The 21,848-nt window shown below is 43.6% G+C and overlaps 1 protein-coding gene across 3 annotated transcripts in view; it reads right to left on the minus strand.

Annotated features, from left to right (window-relative positions):
* The window catches only part of MARS1 (methionyl-tRNA synthetase 1), a 314,707-nt gene that overhangs the window by 77,060 nt on the left and 215,799 nt on the right, over window positions 1–21,848 (minus strand). For all 3 annotated transcript variants that reach the window (XM_063952367.1, XM_063952361.1, XM_063952362.1), the window contains exons 7-13: window positions 17,911–18,023; window positions 12,628–12,744; window positions 11,533–11,736; window positions 11,126–11,327; window positions 10,882–10,956; window positions 8,221–8,391; window positions 8,039–8,134 (exon numbers count right to left, since the gene is read on the minus strand). In XM_063952367.1, coding sequence (XP_063808437.1) covers window positions 8,039–8,134; window positions 8,221–8,391; window positions 10,882–10,956; window positions 11,126–11,327; window positions 11,533–11,736; window positions 12,628–12,744; window positions 17,911–18,023 — 978 coding nt within the window. The remainder of the gene's footprint in view (window positions 1–8,038; window positions 8,135–8,220; window positions 8,392–10,881; window positions 10,957–11,125; window positions 11,328–11,532; window positions 11,737–12,627; window positions 12,745–17,910; window positions 18,024–21,848) is intronic.

Below are 21,848 nucleotides of genomic sequence, written 5' to 3' on the forward strand. Positions count from 1 at the left end.
CACTTGTGTCGCTTAGCTTAGTCATACAGCCACCTCGGTGCAACCTTTTGGCCTAAAAAATAAGAATTTACTTACCGATAATTCTATTTCTCGTAGTCCGTAGTGGATGCTGGGAACTCCGTAAGGACCATGGGGAATAGCGGCTCCGCAGGAGACTGGGCACAAAAAGTAAAAGCTTTAGACTAGCTGGTGTGCACTGGCTCCTCCCCCTATGACCCTCCTCCAAGCCTCAGTTAAGATACTGTGCCCGGACGAGCGTACATAATAAGGAAGGATCTTGAATCCCGGGTAAGACTCATACCAGCCACACCAATCACGCCGTACAACTCGTGATCTGAACCCAGTTAACAGTATGATAACCGTAGGAGCCTCTGAAAAGATGGCTTCCAACAATAAACAACCCGATTTGTTTGTAACAATAACTATATACAAGTATTGCAGACAATCCGCACTTGGGATGGGCGCCCAGCATCCACTACGGACTACGAGAAATAGAATTATCGGTTTAAGTAAATTCTTATTTTCTCTGACGTCCTAGTGGATGCTGGGAACTCCGTAAGGACCATTGGGATTATACCAAAGCTCCCAAACGGGCGGGAGAGTGCGGATGACTCTGCAGCACCGAATGAGAGAACTCCAGGTCCTCCTCAGCCAGGGTATCAAATTTGTAGAATTTAGCAAACGTGTTTGCCCCTGACCAAGTAGCTGCTCGGCAAAGTTGTAAAGCCGAGACCCCTCGGGCAGCCGCCCAAGATGAGCCCACCTTCCTTGTGGAATGGGCTTTAACAGATTTTGGCTGTGGCAGGCCTGCCACAGAATGTGCAAGTTGAATTGTACTACAAATCCAACGAGCAATCGTCTGCTTAGAAGCAGGAGCACCCAGCTTGTTGGGTGCATACAGTATAAACAGCGAGTCAGATTTTCTGACTCCAGCCGTCCTGGAAACATATTTTCAGGGCCCTGACTACGTCCAGCAACTTGGAGTCCTCCAAGTCCCTAGTAGCCACAGGTACCACAATAGGTTGATTCATGTGAAACGCTGAAACCACCTTAGGGAGAAATTGAGGACGAGTCCTCAATTCCGCCCTATCCGAACGAAATATCAGGTAAGGGCTTTTATAGGATAAAGCCGCCAATTCTGATACGCGCCTGGCTGAAGCCAGGGCCAACAGCATTACCACTTTCCATGTGAGATATTTCAAATCCACTGTGGCAAGTGGTTCAAACCAATGTGATTTTAGGAACCCTAAAACTACATTGAGATCCCAAGGTGCCACTGGAGGCACAAAAGGAGGCTGTATATGCAGTACCCCTTTGACAAACGTCTGAACTTCAGGCACTGAAGCCAGTTCTTTTTGGAAGAAGATCGACAGGGCCGAAATTTGAACCTTAATGGATCCTAATTTTAGGCCCATAGACAATCCTGCTTGCAGGAAATGTAGGAAACGACCCAGTTGAAATTCCTCCGTAGGGGCCTTCTTGGCCTCGCACCACGCAACATATTTTCGCCAAATGCGATGATAATGTTTTGCAGTTACATCCTTCCTGGCCTTGATCAGGGTAGGGATGACTTCATCTGGAATGCCTTTTCCCTTCAGGATCCGGCGTTCAACCGCCATGCCGTCAAACGCAGCCGCGGTAAGTCTTGGAACAGACAAGGTCCCTGCTGGAGCAGGTCCTTCCTTAGAGGTAGAGGCCACGGGTCCTCCGTGAGCATCTCTTGCAGCTCCGGGTACCAAGTTCTTCTTGGCCAATCCGGAGCCACGAGTATCGTTCTTACTCCTCTCCTTCTTATGATTCTCAGTACTTTTGGTATGAGAGGAAGAGGAGGGAACACATATACCGACTGGAAAACCCACGGAGTTACCAGAGCATCCACCGCTATTGCCTGAGGGTCCCTTGACCTGGCGCAATATCTGTCCAGTTTCTTGTTGAGACGGGACGCCATCATGTCCACCTTTGGTTTTTCCCAACGGTTTACAATCACTTGGAAGACTTCTGGATGAAGTCCCCACTCCCCCGGGTGGAGGTCGTGTCTGCTGAGGAAGTCTGCTTCCCAGTTGTCCACTCCCGGAATGAACACTGCTGACAGCGCTATCACATGATTTTCCGCCCAGCGGAGAATCCTTGCAGCTTCTGCCATTGCCCTCCTGCTTCTTGTGCCGCCCTGTCTGTTTACGTGGGCGACAGCCGTGATGTTGTCCGACTGGATCAATACCGGTTGACCCTGAAGCAGAGGCCTTGCTTGACTTAGGGCATTGTAAATGGCCCTTAGCTCTAGGATATTTATGTGAAGAGACGTTAAGATGCTTGACCACAAGCCCTGGAAATTTCTTCCCTGTGTGACTGCTCCCCAGCCTCTCAGGCTGGCATCCGTGGTTACCAGCATCCAATCCTGAATGCCGAATCTGCGGCCCTCTAGAAGATGAGCCTTCTGTAACCACCACAGGAGAGATACCCTTGTCCTTGGAGATAGGGTTATCCGCTGATGCATCTGCAGATGCGATCCGGACCATTTGTCCAGCAGATCCCACTGAAAAGTTCTTGCGTGGAATCTTCCGAATGGAATCGCTTCGTAAGAAGCCACCATTTTTCCCAGGACTCTCGTGCACTGATGCACTGACACTTGTCCCGGTTTTAGGAGGTTCCTGACTAGCTCGGATAACTCCCTGGCCTTCTCCTCCGGGAGAAACACCTTTTTCTGGACTGTGTCCAGAATCATCCCTAGGAACAGTAGACGTGTTGTTGGAATCATCTGTGATTTTGGGATATTTAGAATCCACCCGTGCTGACGTAGCACTACCTGAGATAGTGCTACTCCGACCTCTAACTGTCCCCTGGACCTTCCCCTTATCAGGAGATCGTCCAAGTAAGGGATAATTAATACGCCGATTCTTCTTCGAAGAAGAATCATCATTTCGGCCATTACCTTGGTAAAGACCCGTGGTGCCGTGGACAATCCAAACGGCAGCGTCTGAAACTGATAATGACAGTTTTGTATCACAAACCTGAGGTACCCTTGGTGAGAAGGGTAGATTGGGACATGGAGATAAGCATCCTTGATGTCTAGAGATACCATATAGTCCCTTTCTTCCAGGTTCGCTATCACTGCTCTGAGTGACTCCATCTTGAATTTGAACCTTTTTATGTAAGTGTTCAAAGATTTTAGATTTAAAATTGGTCTCACCGAGCCGTCCGGCTTCGGTACCACAAACCGCGTGGAATAATACCCCTTTCCCTGTTGTAGGAGGGGTACCTTGATTATCACCTGCTGGGAATACAGCTTGTGAATAGCTTCCAATACTGCCTCCCTGTCGGAGGGAGACGTTGGTAGAGCAGACTTCAGGAACCGGCGAGGGGGAGACGTCTCGAATTCCAATTTGTACCCCTGTGATACTACCTGCAGGATCCAGGGGTCCACTTGCGAGTGAGCCCACTGCGCGCTGAAATTCTTGAGACGGCCCCCCACCGTGCCCGAGTCTGCTTGCAGAGCCCCAGCGTCATGCTGAGGACTTGGCAGAAGCGGGGGAGGGCTTCTGCTCTTGGGAAGAGGCTGCATGGTGCAGTCTTTTTCCCCTTCCTCTGCCCTGGGGCAGGAATGAGCGGCCTTTTTCCCTCTTGCCCTTATAGGGACGAAAGGACTGGGTTTGAAAAGACGGTGTCTTTCTGCTGAGAGGTGACCTGGGGTAAAAAGGTGGATTTTCCAGCCGTTGCCGTGGCCACCAGGTCCGATAGACCGACCCCAAATAACTCCTCCCCTTTATACGGCAATACTTCCATATGTCGTTTGGAATCCGCATCACCTGACCACTGTCGCGTCCATAACGTTCTTCTGGCAGAAATAGACATCGCACTTACTCTAGATGCCAGGGTGCAAATATCCCTCTGTGCATCTCGCATATATAGTAATGCATCCTTTAAATGCTCTATAGTTAATAATATACTGTCCCTATCCAGGGTATCAATATTTTCAGTCAGGGAATACGACCAAGCCACTCCAGCGCTGCACATCCAGGCTGAGGCGATTGCTGGTCGCAGTATAACACCGGTATGTGTGTATATACCTTTTAAGATATTTTCCAGCCTTCTATCAGCTGGTTCCTTGAGGGCGGCCGTATCAGGAGACGGTAACGCCACTTGTTTTGATAAGCGTGTGAGCGCCTTATCTACCCTAGGGGGTGTTTCCCAACGTGCCCTAACCTCTGGCGGGAAAGGGTATAGTGCCAATAATTTATTAGAAATCAGCAGTTTTTTATCGGGGGAAACCCACGCTTTATCACACACCTCATTTAATTCATCTGACTCAGGAAAAACTACTGGTAGTTTTTTCACACCCCACATAATACCCTTTTTTGTGGTACTTGTAGTGTCAGAAATGTTCAATGCCTCCTTCATTGCCGTGATCATGCTGTCTCATGTCGTCAACAGTTTTTTGCAAAGTGCTGACATTGTCACGTAATTCTTTAATTACTACCATCCAGTCAGGTGTCGACTCCCTAGGGGGTGACATCACTAACACAGGCAATTGCTCTGCTTCCACATCATTTTCCTCCTCATACATGTCGACACAATCGTACCGACACCCAGCACACACACAGGGAATGCTCTGATAGAGGACAGGACCCCACTAGCCCTTTGGGGAGACAGAGGGAGAGTTTGCCAGCACACACCAGAGCGCTATATATATACAGGGATAACCTTATATAAGTGTTACTCCCTTTATAGCTGCTGTATTATATATTAGCTGCCAATAGTGCCCCCCCTCTCTTGTTTTACCCTGTTTCTGTAGTGTAGTCTGCAGGGGAGAGTCAGGGAGCCGTCCTTCCAGCGGAGCTGTGAAAGAAAATGGCGCTTGTGTGCTGAGGAGAAAGGCTCCGCCCCCTTCACGGCGGCCTTTTCTCCCGCTTTTTTCAGGAAACTGGCAGGGGATAAATGCATCCATATAGCCCAGGAGCTATATGTGATGCATTTTTTTTAGCCATATAAGGTTTTTATATCGTTTTTATTGCGTCTCAGGGCGCTCCCCCCCAGCGCCCTGCACCCTCAGTGACCGGAGTGTGAAGTGTGCTGAGAGCAATGGCGCACAGCTGCAGTGCTGTGCGCTACCTTATTTGAAGACAGGAACGTCTTCTGCCGCCGCTTTCTCCGGACCTCTTCGCTCTTCTGGCTCTGTAAGGGGGCCGGCGGCGCGGCTCCGGGACCCATCCAGGCTGAACCTGTGATCGTCCCTCTGGAGCTAATGTCCAGTAGCCAAGAAGCCCAATCCACTCTGCAGTCAGGTGAGTTCGCTTCTTCTCCCCTTAGTCCCACGATGCAGTGAGCCTGTTGCCAGCAGGACTCACTGAAAATAAAAAACCTATTTAAACTTTTACTTCTAAGCAGCTCAGGAGAGCCACCTAGCTTGCACCCTTCTCGTTCGGGCACAAAAATCTAACTGAGGCTTGGAGGAGGGTCATAGGGGGAGGAGCCAGTGCACACCAGCTAGTCTAAAGCTTTTACTTTTTGTGCCCAGTCTCCTGCGGAGCCGCTATTCCCCATGGTCCTTACGGAGTTCCCAGCATCCACTAGGACGTCAGAGAAACAATATTGTGAGGTGTTCAAAATAGACTGGAAATTTGCGCAAAGGAATGTTTTTGAGGTTAATAATATCGTAGGATCAAAATGACCCCCAAATTCTGTGATTTTAGCAGTTTTTATATATATTTTTTTCAAGAATCATCCAGATCCAGAACCAAAACCAACACACAAAAAGGGTGGATTTGGCAAAACCAATCCAGATCCAAAACACGAAAAGTGCCCGCCGCACATCTCTAATGGCAATACAGTGCAGGGTTACAGCACACAGTCACTACTCGGCATAGCAATACACAGCCATTGCTAGGTGCGGCATTACAGTATACGGTTACAGAACATAGCAACTACTAGGTGCGGCAATACAGTACAGGGATACAGGACACAGCCACTGCTAGGTGCAGCAACACAGTACAGGGATACAGCACACTGCCACTGCTAGGTGCGGCAATACAGCACAGGGACACAGCACACCGCCACTGCTAGATGCATCAACACAGCAAACAACCATAACTAGGTGCAGCAATACAATACAGTACAGGGTTAAAGCACACAGCCATTACTAGGCATGGCAATATAGTACAGGATTACAGCACACAGCCACTGCTAGGTGCAGCAATACAGTACAGGGATACAGCACACAGCCACTGCTAGGTGTGGCAATACAGCACAGGGATACAGCACACAGCCACTGCTAGGTGTGGCAATACAGCACAGGGATACAGCACACAGCCACTGCTAGGTGCGGCAATACAGTACAGGGATACAGCACACAGCAACTACTAGGTGCGGCAATACAGTACAGGGATACATCACACAGCCACTGCTAGGTGCGACAATATAGTACAGGGATACAGTACACCACAAATTACTAGGTGCATCAACACAGCACACAACCATAACTAGGTATGGCAATGCAATACAGGGTTACAGCACACAGCAACTACTAGGTGCGGCAACACAGTACAGGTACACAGCACACAGCCACTGCTAGGTGCAGCAATACAGTACACTACAAATTACTAGGAGCAACTACACAGCACACGACCATAACTAGGTATGGCAATGCAATACAGGGTTACAGCACACAGCAACTACTAGGTGCGGCAATACAGTACAGGTACACAGCCACTGCTAGGTGCAGCAATACAGTACACTACAAATTACTAGGAGCAACTACACAGCACACGACCATAACTAGGTGTGGCAATACAGTACAGTGTTATAGCACAGAGCCATTTCTAGGCGTGGCAATACAGTACAGGGATACAGCACACAGCCACTGCTAAGTGCAGCAATACAGTGCAGGGATACAACACAGCCACTGCTAGGTGCGGCAATACAGTACAGGGATACATCACACAGCCACTGCTAGGTGCGGCAATACAGTACAGGGTTACAGTACAGGGTTACAGCCATAACTAGGTGCGGCAATACAGCCCAGGGTTACAGCACACAGCCACTGCTAGGCGTGGCAATACAGTACAGGGATACAGCACACAGCCACTGCTAGGTGCGGCAATACAGTACAGGGATACAGTACAGGGTTACAGAACACAGCCATAACTAGGTGCGGCAATAAAGTACAGGGTTACAGCACACAGCCACTACTAGGTGTGGCAATACAGTACATGGTTATAGCACACAACCATTAGAAGGTGCAGCAATACAGTACATGGTTACAGCACACCACAATTAAAAGGGGTGTTTCATCACACAGCAATTATTAGGAGTGTCAATGCAGTACATGGTTATAGCACAAAGCCATGACAGGGTTGTCGGTGCACAGTCATTGCTAGGAGGAGAAATAAAGCATAGGATTATAGCACACAGACATTACAATTAGCGGTAACACAGTACACCATTACTAGCAGTCTAGGTTAAACAAACCTATGGGCATAATTCAGAGATGATTGCAGTACATATTGCTGCTGCATCCAAAATATGCAGCAGTTTTGTGTAAAAATGCTGCTGCAGCAGGAGGCATTTGTACGAAAAAGCCGCCTCCTGCCAGCCTCTGCAAACAGAGTGCTGCATCTTCATCATCATTGCGATCATCAGTCGTGATAGTCACAGCCCTTGGCCATCTGAGTATGCCTCAGCTTACTCAGAATGATCGGCAGAACTGCTCAGCCGGGGCTGTCGGATTACCGAGACCCCAGCCTGGCCACGTCTACAAAATGGGGGTGACATGACCCCATTTTGAAAAACGCTGACCTGCGCCACCCCCAAATGGCCACAGGATATCAATAATGCCGGGGCTTGGGGACCCTTCGTGTGAGCTCGCAAGACCTTCCAGGAGTTGCATTAAACAAATTCTACACAACTAATATGAACAGTACCTTTCAAAGGATTATACAGTATACACATCTCCTGTATGGAGGTATGTATAATAGATTAGTACTGTACATGTACAGACAGACAACATACCACAATATAACGTTTAGAAAACTGACAATTTTGTTACCTGCTGAGGATTCTTCCACCATTTCTCCCACTGGTCAGTATAATTAGCTGTGATGGAAATATATCCAATGGGAGCATCAAACCAGACATAAAATACCTGTGGTAAGAAAGGGTAATGGTAATAACTTGTTTCAGGCAGGTTCGGATATTGCAGCGTTAGATAGGCAATATGCTTGTACTGACCTTGTCTGTGAAGCCTTCGAGCGGCACTGGTGTCCCCCATTTCAGATCCCTAGTGATGCATCTTGGTTTCAGACCATCGCGAATCCAGGAGCGAGTTATGTAACGAGCATTTGCTGTCCAATCTCCAACTGCAAAGGTCTGTTCCAACCACTTCTCCAAGCGCTCCTCTAGCTGCAAAGGATATGTATTAATACACTATGATATTCCTGTAGATAAGATGGAGCACTTACTTTGACCTTTAACTGAAGACAAACCAACCAAGTTTATTTCTTATCTGTAGGTCCATCATGAAAGACGCTGAGGTAGTTATGAAAACCAGTGCACAGAATATGGTCTCGTTACCACATTAATGAAAATCAAATATCAGTTTTATAAACGTCCTCCCATTTGAAATTCCTAAGCCAGGTTATTTATTCTAACAAATTTAGTGTAAGTCCTACAAGAGCACCATACTGTATTTGATAATTATTTAATTCAAAGAGTGGATTCATGTCAACCCTGTCCCAAAAAAAAAAGGAGATTTATGTTCTTATCCTTTTCCTCAAATCCATAGGGGACACAGAAATACATTGGGTATGGCCTGGAGAGGTAGAGTCTGGGCACCAAACAGTTAAGATCTCTTTCCCACCAGCCCCAGCTCCCTCTCCTCTATACCCTGCCCCCAACCACAGGTAACCAATTTAAGTTAGCAAGCCCAAGGCAAGGAGCAAGGAGACAGGAAGACAGGTGCACACACAGGTCCAAACACACAGTGGATGTTAACTGGGGAACCGGTAGTAGTGCAAAACAACTCCACAAACCAGGTGGATGCCCTGTTTCCCCTATGGATTTGAAGAGAAAGGACCCCAAGTTACTCTCCGGAGATATGATGAGGCAGGCAAGCTTGTAAAATGGCTGCTTAGCATTACTCTGAAGGAGGGACAGAGAGCAGATATCAACCTGTGGTGGGCTGTTTGCGGAGATGGAGCGCGCCAAGTTGTGGAGAAGTGGCTAACAGGAAGAGTGTCACCCCACCTGGCACGGACCCCAGGGAAAATGCCACCACACAGTAGCAATGTCCTGTTGCCCTGGTGGTCTAGTAGGTGGTGTGGAGAGAACCGGAGCCACCACATACATCCTGTCCCCCATTTGCGTCTGGTTGCGGCTTTGCAGTTCCAAGACGTCCCTTGTGTGTGAAGGAGTTGGGGCCGAAGTCACTGACCCAATCGCTAGTGCTGTGGCCACCGACGCTGGGGGTTGTTGGAGCGGCAGTGAGGGCATCCTATAGGCATTTCACTGGCCACTCAAATAAAAAAGTAAAATGAAAGTATAATAAAAGAAACAAATCAAAACAGGGGCCACTCAAAAGCGACCTCATCAAAATGGTGCCCTCTCCTTGCCGGCAATAAACTAAAAACGGTCTGCCTATGGCTAGGGAATAGAGGAGAGGGAGCCTGGGCTGCTGGGAAAGAGATCTTAACTGTTTGGTGCCCAGACTCAACCTCTCCAGGTTATACCCAGCCTATAGCAGTGTCCCCTATGGAATGATGAAGAAAAATATATACATTTTTATTTTTTACTTAAAATGGCAACAAAGTGATGTTTTAGGGTTATTAGGGGGTGTGTATGTAGGGATCACAAGAAAGACCTACTGTAACAAGAAGTCTGCAAACAGAGATATTATGAGTTTGTGAAATTAAGAGTCAGATAACATCCTGCAAAGAGGAAACGTGGGTTCAGATGATTGAGGAGTATAATTGGTAAAACAAATAAAGAGGTTTTAGCCACTGTAGTGCATTACAGTTTCTATGCTCCACTTTTTCTAAGCAGATTTATTTTCACATAGTAACCACCTTCAGCTGCTTTTATCAATAATGGGAGCAGACAGAAACATGTACGGGCACTGATGTAATATTCGGGGACAGTGTTACTCCGCCAGTAAGGTGAATGCAGCAACTGTCAAATTAGGGATTTTTGTTTACTACACTTCAGTTTTGTCATTTCAAGAATTTGACATCATTCAACCAACATAAAGTCTACTAAAATGGAGACATGCAAGAGAAGGGAGAGAAAAGAGTGACACCACAGAGGAATAGGACTACAATGCACATATTTCCCTATAAAATACATAGCTGCAAACATTAATAAAACACACCAGCTGCAAGCATATTATCAATCACTTTAATAACCCGCACTACTCTCACAAGCTCCGACACTGCCTCTCCTGTCTTCGGTAAATGTCATGTATGTTTTCCAATAGATTTAACGCCAGGGTTAGAAGGACATTTGACATCTACATCTAGGCAGGGCAGCCATCAGGGGGAAACTGTAGGGACTAGAGTTCCAGGCCCTTATAGAGATGGGGGCCCACTCCTTGCTCTTACAGTCAATACCTGGGGAAATGCACAGGCAGCGCAACAACAGCAAGCTGTATCACCACATAGGGGTAGGGGTAGAGAAGTGTGGCCGGATATTTTTTTTTAGGGGGACGACTGTCTATTTTGTCAGTCCTGGGCCACAATTTCTGATGGAAGCCCTGCAGCTAAGCTAATATCTTGTCACCTCGCAGGCTAACATGGAATATACTTCTACCGTATAGGTAAATTCCTTTGAAAACAGTTCCACAAACCTACATAAAATGCACATCTTTATGTAAACAAAAGGCAAACAGAGCAGGCATACCTTAGGTAGGTCCAAGAAGAGATGTTGGGACGATTTAATAATAGGAGATTGTTTACAGACTTTGCATTGAGGTCTCTGTAAAATGAAATAAAAAATACAATGTGATTTTATAGTTTCACTGGGTAATAACCAATAGATACACATCATGGTCTCTGCTATCACAGTAAATAACTCTCCCAGATACAAGCTATGTGCCCGGCTGCCAGGCAGACATACATGTACAAGCACCAACATCCAACAGTACCTTTAACTCTACAGCATTGATTAGCTTGCCACATTTGTCACACTGATCCCCTCTGGCCTCCTCATAGTTGCAGAAAGGACAGGTGCCCTCTACAAAGCGATCTGCCAGGAACCTCTGACAGGTCTCACACCGAAGCTGCTCCAAGGTATCTTTCAGCAGGAAGTTTCTCTCCAGCAGCCGGTGGAAGATGTCCTGAGCAATTCTGTAGAGCAAGATACTTTCCTGTCACCATTACTATATATGTGGGTTCATCTGCAAAATGGCTCTATTTACATAACAAAACTGATTGGTAAAATGGGCAGTCTGAAGACCAGTAATATAACCATGCACATTACTTCCATAAACATCCGCGATTATTTTTTTGTGCTTTAAATCTTTAGAATCAACAAAAGGCACCCAGCACTTACCTGGTCTGCTGGTCAGTTGTAGTCCTGCCAAAATAGTCAAAGGAGATATTGAACCACTCATATATATGAGCGTGGATAGCATTGTACTTGTCACAGATCTGCCTTGGGGTCAGCCCTTCCTCCATTGCTTTTGTTTCTGTGGCTGTGCCATATTCATCCGTTCCACAAATATACAGTGTGTTCCAGTTCCTCAGCCGGCAGTACCTGTAAGAACAGCAGGTGTCAGCTGTGGTTCATGCATGATCTAACCCAGGCATGTCCAAACTGCGGCCCTCCAGCTGTTGTGAAACTACATATCCCAGCATGCCCTGACAGTTTTGTTGTCAAATAATGCTAAAGCTGTGTCAGGGCATGCTGGGATGCGTAGTTTCTCAACAGCTGGTGGGCCGCAGTTTGGACATGCCTGCTCTAACCTAAAAGGTCTGATCACAAGAGGGGCAGCAAACTCCCCTCACCCCCAAGCCAAAAAAATAAACAGGACCCCCCCCCATCACTAAAAAATAAAATAAAGTTACATTAAAAATAGTATATATTAAATATATATATCTGCTAAAAAAAAAAGATGACAAATTAATCTGATTGCATATTCTGGGAAGGAGGATATGACTGTACTATTAATAACCACAGTTACTGGTCAGCTACAAATAACTGATTGCTAACATCCCCGTACTACCATAATACTGTGTAAGGAGGAAGTTCCTGTTCTCACTTAAAATATCACAAAGATTAAAAAATATGATCACAACCGATTAGAAATCCTACTAGACAAAGACTCTGGTCTCTCTCATGTACACAGTCTTACCATTTTTAGAGAGATTTACAAAACTGTCCCATTCCCGATTATATGCAATTAAAATAGAAATTTTGGAATAGGATCAGTTTCAGTAACATAAAGCAGATCTAGTTCTCCTGCACATGGATTGTTGTTTGGAGATTGTATACACTGCTGCACATTTCATAATCTAATTGTATCATAGCAAGGTAAGTGACAAAGCAGTATGAGGACAAGCTGCTGGCTGCAAAATATAAACCAATCTAATAGCAGCAGAACTGTGCATTGGTTCATACTCACAGGTCGCCTATTGTACATCTCACCTGGCAAAGACGTCAGCACTGAGCACAGAGCCAATGATGTTTCCCAAGTGAGGAACGTTGTTCACATAGGGCAGAGCACTGGTAATCAATATGTTCTTTTCCCCTTCTATTGGAAGACTGCAAGTGACATAAGAATAAGCATCAGATCACAAAAAAACAAAACAAAACCTCACACTACAAACTATATTGAACTGAAATACAGGTCATTCACTGGTGTTGCTAATGTGCCACGTAAGCAGTTAACACTCCAGCATAGTCAGAGTCATGCTTATAAATGCTGCACTGCCTAGGCACCCATAACTATCGCTAGCGTGGCTATAGGTGGAGACCACACTGACTTTGGAAGATACGCGATTGGTAGATCGAGTTTGGCAGGAGATTCACTGAATAAGACCACTGAACTTGCTAATGTTTTACAGGCTACAGTGTCTAAAGTGAATACCTGCGGGAACTCTGAGGATGAAAGTATCACAACCAAGTGAAACCATGGGCAGAAGTGCATACTGTATATATGTTTGTGGTTTCCGTGCATTAATACAAAGTGCAAACCAAACAGAGATGACTGCAAGTTCTAACCTGTAGCACCAGTAGCCAGGACAATAAAAAAAAATGGAAGAGGACTCCACAGAGTAGGTTGTTAGAGTCAGGTAAGCAGACATTAATCGCACCTGTCACGGTAAGAAAAGTCTATGCCAATAATGTAATATCTGACCTCACCTTATTCACAGCATTTAATGCTGCCATTTCATTTTTCTATAAACTTGCTCTGAATCGGAAACCTATGAGAGCATAACATTCCTCCTGTACTCTGTATTATTCTTTTTTATTATTAGTATATAAATCTAGTATAAACCCTCTCAAGGAGCTTAATTGTATTCATAAGTGCATCAATTTTAGATGGTTATTTTCTGCCGAAAACCAACTGAAAATCAAAAGTCCATTACAGATTTATGTACTGCCAAAGTAGTAGAGTTGCAAATCACCCTAGAATTATCCACAAGGCAAGTATACATTTCTTTGGTCATATCCATAAGTAGATCTGTGTCAGACCAGCGTTTCCCTTAAAGCAGCAATTCCATGAAAATAGAGTTTGATACAAATCACTATGGGAGGCTTTAAGAAGCAGCTTTGCAAATTACCTTTGCAATTTTCCAAATTTTTTTTTTTTTTTTTTTTTTCAGACTGCCATTACAAGTGGATAATTTTGCAGATTTCATGGGAATGTCATGGGAATACCATGGCAACCAGTCACTTGACACATGATGTGGACGGAGAGGCTTTGAAAGGCCCCTCTAACCTTTACATTCACTGTGTAACAGACTGAGTGTGTCCATTAGCCATACTGTATTCCCTCTAGAGAGATTTTGAAAAGGAGAGGATTTGCAGGAGGTTACCTAAAAATTTGTGGGATTGCAGCACCCCTGATCTACTACTTCGTAGGAGATTATCCAAAAACACTTGTACATGATCGAACAAAAAGAAGCTGAAGATCTCTGCTCACTCACATTCGGGATGAATAAGAATCAACTAACTACATTTTATTGATTTGGTGGATGTATGTAAAACACCTTAGAGATTTGAGTAGTCAAACGTTTTATCCTCAGGCTACTTAATTTAACAGATGTCCCATAAATGAACCATGTGACTGAACCCCTAGAAACTTTTATTATGGTCAGTGTGGAAAGTGGTCTAGAACTGACAAGGGTTTTCTGAAACATAATCAGAATCAGCTTTATTGGCCAGGTATACTTGCGTATACTGGGAATTTGATTTCAGTTTACTCTTAATCAAATGTCCTCGCACTGATAGCCAAGGCTGTAAGTAGGTGCACATACACATAAGGTCCATACACACTAGTCGATAGAGTAAACGACATTGCTCATTTTGACCCTTCCTGAGCGATATCGTTTACTGTATTGCCTAGTGTGTACGCAGTAAACAATGAGCGATGCCCGGCCCCGCGCCTCGCTAACGAGGCTTGCTGTCGCCTGGCAGCTTAATTTGGACTCATCATCCAAAGCTGCATGGATGGCTTGGTCACAGCATCACATTACTGTGCGATGTCACACAGTGTGTATGCACACGTCGGGCAGCCCGGGCAAGGATGGGGACACACTAGGCTATGTCGCTCATGGAGCACATTCCCTAGTGTGTACCCACCTTTGGAATTATTGCCATGATGTTGTGAAACCTTCCTGCTACAATGAATAATATATCTGGGACTCTAGAAGTACTAGTCTTTTATGCAGCAGAAATAGCAATCCTTTTCTGCTGTGGAGAGGCAGAATAGTACCATCATAATAATGGGAAACTTGCTCAGATCAAATCTGTAATTCTTTACCCTTGTAAAAATTTGTCTAAAAACCCCCATCATGTTATCTTTATTGATGTTTAAATCGCTATCCCCACCTTCAACTATTTATAATAAGACACATGGTAAAAAGGAGACTAAACCCACAAAACTACATCCTACAGCAGTGGTTCCCAAACTGGGTGCCGTGGCACGCTGGGGTGCCTTGGGGCACTTGCAGAGGTGCCCTGGGTTGCTGGTCCTGGACCAATTAAAATTATTTGTGGTCAATTTAATAGGCAAAACAAATGCTTGAGGCTTCCCATCATAAAAATATGTGGACAAACTGAAGTGAACCCTGTCCCTCACCACATAACTGAACCCAAGGATGACATATAACCACAATGTACTTAATGTAATATGTTTTTCTGAATTTCACAATAAGAAATCTTTTGGCCTAGGGGTACTGTGAAAAAAATAAAATTCTGATACTTTACGGCGCTGTGATTCAAACAAGTTTGGAAACCACTGACCTACAGTAATAAAGTACCATTGAGGAAAGGGCATTCTTAATGAACAACCAAGTCATTATATGGGCTTGAAAGGAAGAACAAACCTGATAAGGTAACAAACCCTGCTCAAGAATTCAAGCTTATCGGACCTGCGCCCATCGTCACAAAGTCCTGATTTTCGTTACTTTGTGCATGCACGGGACCCATTCTGCGCGAACGGGTTCTGCAACTTAAGACGCAGAGCAGCAGTCAGCCTGCTGCAGTCTGGAAGGCGAGGAGGGGGCGGCGACAGACAAGATTTCCTGGTCCCTGCGACAGCCGACTTGCACAGCATCATGGGTGCCGTAAGCACACCGATGGTGACTGGAGTGACTGATGCTGTGTCTTAGGACTCAGCTCGGATCACTACTGTAGCAGGAGGCGCCTGCTTATAATAGACGCCTCCTGCTGTGTCATCATACTGAGCTATCACTGATGCTTCCAAGGAAGCAGTAGTGATAGCAACTCCAACCACATCTGAATGACCCCTATTATTATCCTTTATTTATATGGTGCCACACGGGTTCTGCAACAGGAGGTGGTACATAGAGCGTTAAAGGGTCGACAGTAAATAGGTTCGAAAGGGTCAAGGTAGACACCTTTTTTTAGGAGTGTTTTCATGCTTTTACAACTTTTGCCTTATTTACTATCCATGTCTCATACTATTACCTTTAGTCCCCTTGTGGTGAGCAAAGCAAACCACCGAGCCTGAAGAGTGGCGAGTGACGTGAGCCCGGGAGGGGATGCATTTCAAAAAATTTGGGCAACATTTTTTTGTAAACACAAAAAATAATAATTTTGTGGTGACCTTTGGATCCCATCGACCCTCTTTTGTAGACCTAATGGCTATCTGTATAATGTCTTAAAGTGGGTACACACTAGACGATGTGCTCTATGAGCGACGTCGCCTAGTGTTTCCCCCCTCCCGGGCCGGACGGTCGGCGGCAATGCATACACACTGAGCGATATGATGACCATATCGCTCACTGACGTCACGCCGCGGCCAGGCTGTGCAGGCAGCTCTTGGATGACCGTTCAAATTGAGCTGTATGCACGACCGACAGCGACAGTCGTTAACGACCCGCGGGGCCACGCATCACTCGGCGGCATACACACTTGCCGAGAAAGTAAATGACGTCGCTCAGGAAGAGTGAAATGAGCGACGCCGTTTACTTTCTCGCCAAGTGTGTATGCACCTTTACTTCTGTATCACACCCTTCGACAACACCTAAAAAAGTACATAAAAAAATGAGCAAACATGGAAACAATGACTTATAGGCAATGCAGGACAAATACATTGTTTATAAACATTGCTGCATCAGAGGTCAGAACACTTAAATAAGCAGCAGGGTGGCAGAAACCATGGGTTAGGTGCAATTGTAGGAAGTATGGAGTAGATGATAGTATAAGTACGGGAACACAAAGCACATGGTACATGCATACACACGAAGGGTAATTGGCTCCTGACAAAAATTAACCCATCAATATATTTTTGGATTGAGGGTGGAAACCGGAGTACCTGAAGGTAACCTACGCAAGTGCAGGGAGAACATACAAACTCCACACCGGACCATAGTGGAAACTGAACCCAAGACCTGTATATGAAGTCTAGATTAATTTACTGAAGAGACATGGGGGTCTATTTATTAAATAGTGGTTTTACAAACCTTGTCTTCTCCAGCAGTTTTTCCACATGTATCTACTTTACAATTATTTTTTAGAAATTGCTGCTATAAATCCTGTGGCAAAGCTGTCAATAAATTGGTTGTTTGTAAAACAGTTGTTTACTAAATAGGCACCTTGGCATATATGGGGCAAACACTTATTAAATTCTCATCTCACTATAAAAATACCAAGAGCACTTAGGGGGGAATTCAATTAGACTCCATAATTTACCAGGGATGAAAAAAAGTGGGAGCCTAAACCTTTAACCCACGTTGCTATCCAATCACAGCCCTTTATTCTCACCCGATAAATTAGCCTGTTATTGGGTGTTAACACAAAGAATCCAGGATAAGTTCCCGAACCAGTGTGTTCATGGAAGCGCAGCACTCGATAACAGGTTATGTCTCGGGGATTTCTTTTCAGGTCTACTCAGACCCGAAAAGAAATCCCCATTAACTACAGCCTGCGGGCTGCAGCTGGGGCCAATAGAAAAGCCCGGGGCAGATCAATCAGCTCGCTGTAAATTACTGCAGCTAGCTGAATTCCCCCCAAATACCCATTTATTGGAGTTATTAAAAGGAAACTATTGCATTCACACAGGATTGTTTTATGTATTTACATATAGGAGGCAAACAAAAGTGGGTATGTTTACTTTAAATGACTGCGGTGCTGGGAATAAAAGGTTTTTTTTTTTTTTTAATCATCAACCTTTCATTGTAAAGAAAATGGCGGAGGAGAGGACAAAGTAGTGGGGCACAAACTAATGTCCCAACTCACATAGGGTGCAGTCTTTGTTTTGGCCGTGGAGCATTGGTAAGACCTTTTGACCAAGCTTCAGTAGCCGCAGCAATATCCTCCTCAGACAACGCATGGGCTGCTGTATCTTCACTCTGGGGGGAAAAAAAAAAAAAAAAAAAAAAAGACAATGGGGTCAATTTATTAACCAATAAAAAAAACAAAAAAAAAAAAAAAACTCTTGTCGAATACTGTGACTAAGGCAACCTGCTGAAGGCCTAACAGTTATGTGTGTGCACTACGGGATAGTACGTATATTATGTATACATTTAATAAGCAAAGGGTTCTCATATTCACTAGTATAATCTGAAAGCATAACAGAATCCATTTTGATTCTAGCTAGATGATATAGCAAATTCATATTGAACTTTATACACACCCTGAGAGAAAAAAACAACTTTGTTGGCTGAGTATTAATTCCACATACGCACTTTCTAAAAGCTCAGAGTCCAGATGTAATTCCTAATATGGACACAGTTCAATATCACGAGTATCATTTTAGTATTCTTGATAATTGTCCCAATATTGCATAACTATATTGCCTAACATTGTATTCCAGAAGAATGAAATCATATGGGAGTGATATACAAAATGGGCGTTACTTTGTATTATATAAAACTCATTGTTGATACGTGTATGTGGTTGTTAAATGATTTGAGACAGGACGAGAGGATGTCCCTCGTCCCTGTATACGGGCGTGGCCCTTTGAATAAATAATAATTGATTTTTATAAATCCGTTTTCAATTCATTAATTTTACCTAACAACCCAAACAGCAACAAGATGGTTAATTTAGTTAACCAAGAGAATTCAACAGATGGGGGCTATGTCCTTGGAACTATAGATGTCAATCTCTTCATCAAATTCTCAAAGGGGTGTGCCAGCCAGCAGCTGATGATGGAAGGAACATCCAAAGTCATTACAGCACTGGTAAGTATAGAATACCATGGTATGTGCTATATTCCAGTACATGCTGTTTCTATACCTGCCAGCTGTCTGTGTGATTGTATTTTTTATAATATGAGAATTATAAGTGGAGAGATTGACAAACTAGTACAATAACTCAGGGACCTGTTTGTTTGTTGTTGCTTGTTTGTAAAATTAATACCAAAATTATGTCCAAATCGGTCGAAGGACCAAGTAACTCGGAAATGATGATTGACAGATGCTGTTGCATGTAAATAAGAATACCAAAATTAATTCAAAGATTTGAGTAAAGAAACAGTGACCTGTGTTTTTCACTCTATGAATGATTGCGTGTATAAGTGCTTTGGACCAAGAGCCAAATAAAATAAAGTAAAAAGCACATAGATCACCTCCCCTTGTTAGTCAGCTATACGTGTAAGAAGGATACATGAAATAAATAGAGTGAACAACCCGAGGTTGTAGGGATTATATGTAATTGAGTGTAACTATATATTGCAATACTGAGCTGCTAAGAGTTGCTGGTTGTTTTAAGCATAACCTAAGCATGTTGCTTTGTGATAGTAGTTGTGATAAGAGGATCTACTGCAGTTTCCCAGTTGACAGACGTGTCGCGTGTGTGAAAAATTGCAGGGATTGCGAATTTTTCCGGCGTATGGGAAGGGCAGGGAGGATTAACTCTAAGTGTGCATATCATGTATGGAAGAAATATTCCATAGAAGCACAAATTTTGTATAGTACTGTGACAAAGGGTACAGTATATGTTTTGCATTTCAATCATGCTGTATAATATTGGCCTGATCAACCAATACTAAGCGTATTTTGAAATCGGCAAAACTGTTGAAATCTGTAAGAAATTGAAGTTTGCAAACTATTTAAATTTTTTGTGTTATGATTTTGTGGGTGGAACATAATGTTCAGTTAAGTATATTCTCAGATCTGTGTCTAATGGAGTATATTCTCAGATCTGTGTCTAATAGAAACCTTCTGTCTGTGATTGGCATGGTTACAAGTTTTGAAATAATAAAGTTTATATATATATATATATATATATATATATATATATATATATATATTTGTGAACGGAGGAAACAAAAGTTGATGTCCGTGTTCAAATGGCTTTTGGCAGATCTGTAGTTAAAAATATGTGTTTATCTAATGTTACTATCTAACTATGAAGTGAAGTTTCCATATGGTATTGGTTATTACGCAAATATTCTTTAATGCAATATATTGTGAGAAGGTCTGCCAGCAGAAAAAAAAAAAAAAAAGAAAAAAACCCCTTCAGTTTCCAATGCTGTGTGAAGCACAGAGAGCTAGGGGGCTGTAACAGCGCAGAATCGTGCCCCCTCCTTTCCAGCAGCAGTGTAAGCCATGACGCAGTAAAGAAAAAAAAAAAAAAAGTGTTCAGTGAGCTTTAATTTTTTCATCTAACAAGATGGATCATAATAAGCATAAGTCAGTGGTTCCCAAATTTTTTTTTAATCATGTAGCCCTAGAATATCAGAATTTTCTTCACAACACCCCTAGGAAGAAATGTAAAAATATATTACATTAAGTAGATGGCGTTTATATGCCATCTTTAGAGTCAGTTGTGTGGTGAGGGATATTTGCTTCTGTTTGGCCACATATTTTATGACTGGCAGCCACCAGCACTGAATAATTTGAATTGGTACTAGACCATCAACCCAGGGAACCCCTGAAAGTGTCCTAGGCACCCCAGGTAGCTACGGCACACAGTTTGGGAACCTCTGGCATAAGCAATACTCTAGAAAAGTTTGTTATACAAACTATCTACTCCAGTTTAATATAAGAACTAATATCTTAACCAGATAACCTGTAGAGAAGGCTGCCAATTTCTTTCTACAGCATAACTGTAATCAGAAAATATAAGAACAAAAAAATCCCAGCAACAGATTGCTGGAGATACGCTAACAGCGTTATCGCTGACAGATCTGCATCTGGCAGACAGTCAAGAAGACAACGCCCTAACTCTGGTGAGCTAAAGTTTTCAAAGCAGCAGCTAAAATCATAGGGAAAGATAAAGGAATATGCATTCTTTAATGTATATGCTGTAAATCAAACATTGCGACAAGCAATTAATCACTACGATTCCAGTATTAACATACTTTTAGACAATTCTTCAAAGTTATTTGGAAGAATCCTAATGTAAAAGTTACCCTGGGTATTTCTAAAGATTCCAGGGAGAATAAAGTAGGAACAGATTAAGTTGGATGCATAGCATATCTATATATCACTTACCCTGGGTTCGTGAGGTAAAAAAAATATGCTTGCTAAAATCCATCTCATTGTATAGGCATCGATATAATACGTTGCAAAAGTTCTTAGTGGACTGCACAATATGCGGTGATGAACCAGGTTCCGTAGCCAGGAAGTGTGGGGATATGATTGTATAGAATAGTTATACAGATAGAAATGTGAGCAGGAGCGTTGTTCAGTTTTGTAAGTGATTTTTCAGTGAATATGTATATGTGCCAAAACATCCATGGGATGGACACAGTCCAAGAAAAGTTTGCTTGGAAGCACAGGAAGTGATGGGTGTGCACGAGAAACGTACAGTTTGTGTGGACTGGCCAGTCTGAATGATATGTTGAAATAAGTAAAGAAATGTAACCAGTATGTGGATGATATACCTTTGTGCTATAAATTATTTGAAGTATTGGTGTCAGATACTAAACAGTTGTGTTTTCTTATAGAAAAGGACACACGGTGTCGAAAGACAAAAGTCAACGGTGTGCTGACATAGTTAACTACCTAGACATGATTTGGCGCTAGGCCAAAGATAGTTAAAACCCTTAGAGGGTGGAGCCTTGGTATACATTTATTGATAGATAGATATGTATGACCAGATGATAAATCTCTAGATACAGTAATTTTTTTTAAATGCTATATGCAAACATTCAAGTTCATAACCAAAGAAATTATAGAAGGTAATACAATATTACACTTTATCATGAATAAAACATTATGGATACA

The sequence above is a fragment of the Pseudophryne corroboree genome, chromosome 2 (assembly GCF_028390025.1).
Source record: "Pseudophryne corroboree isolate aPseCor3 chromosome 2, aPseCor3.hap2, whole genome shotgun sequence".
In the NCBI taxonomy this organism is placed as follows: domain Eukaryota; kingdom Metazoa; phylum Chordata; class Amphibia; order Anura; family Myobatrachidae; genus Pseudophryne; species Pseudophryne corroboree.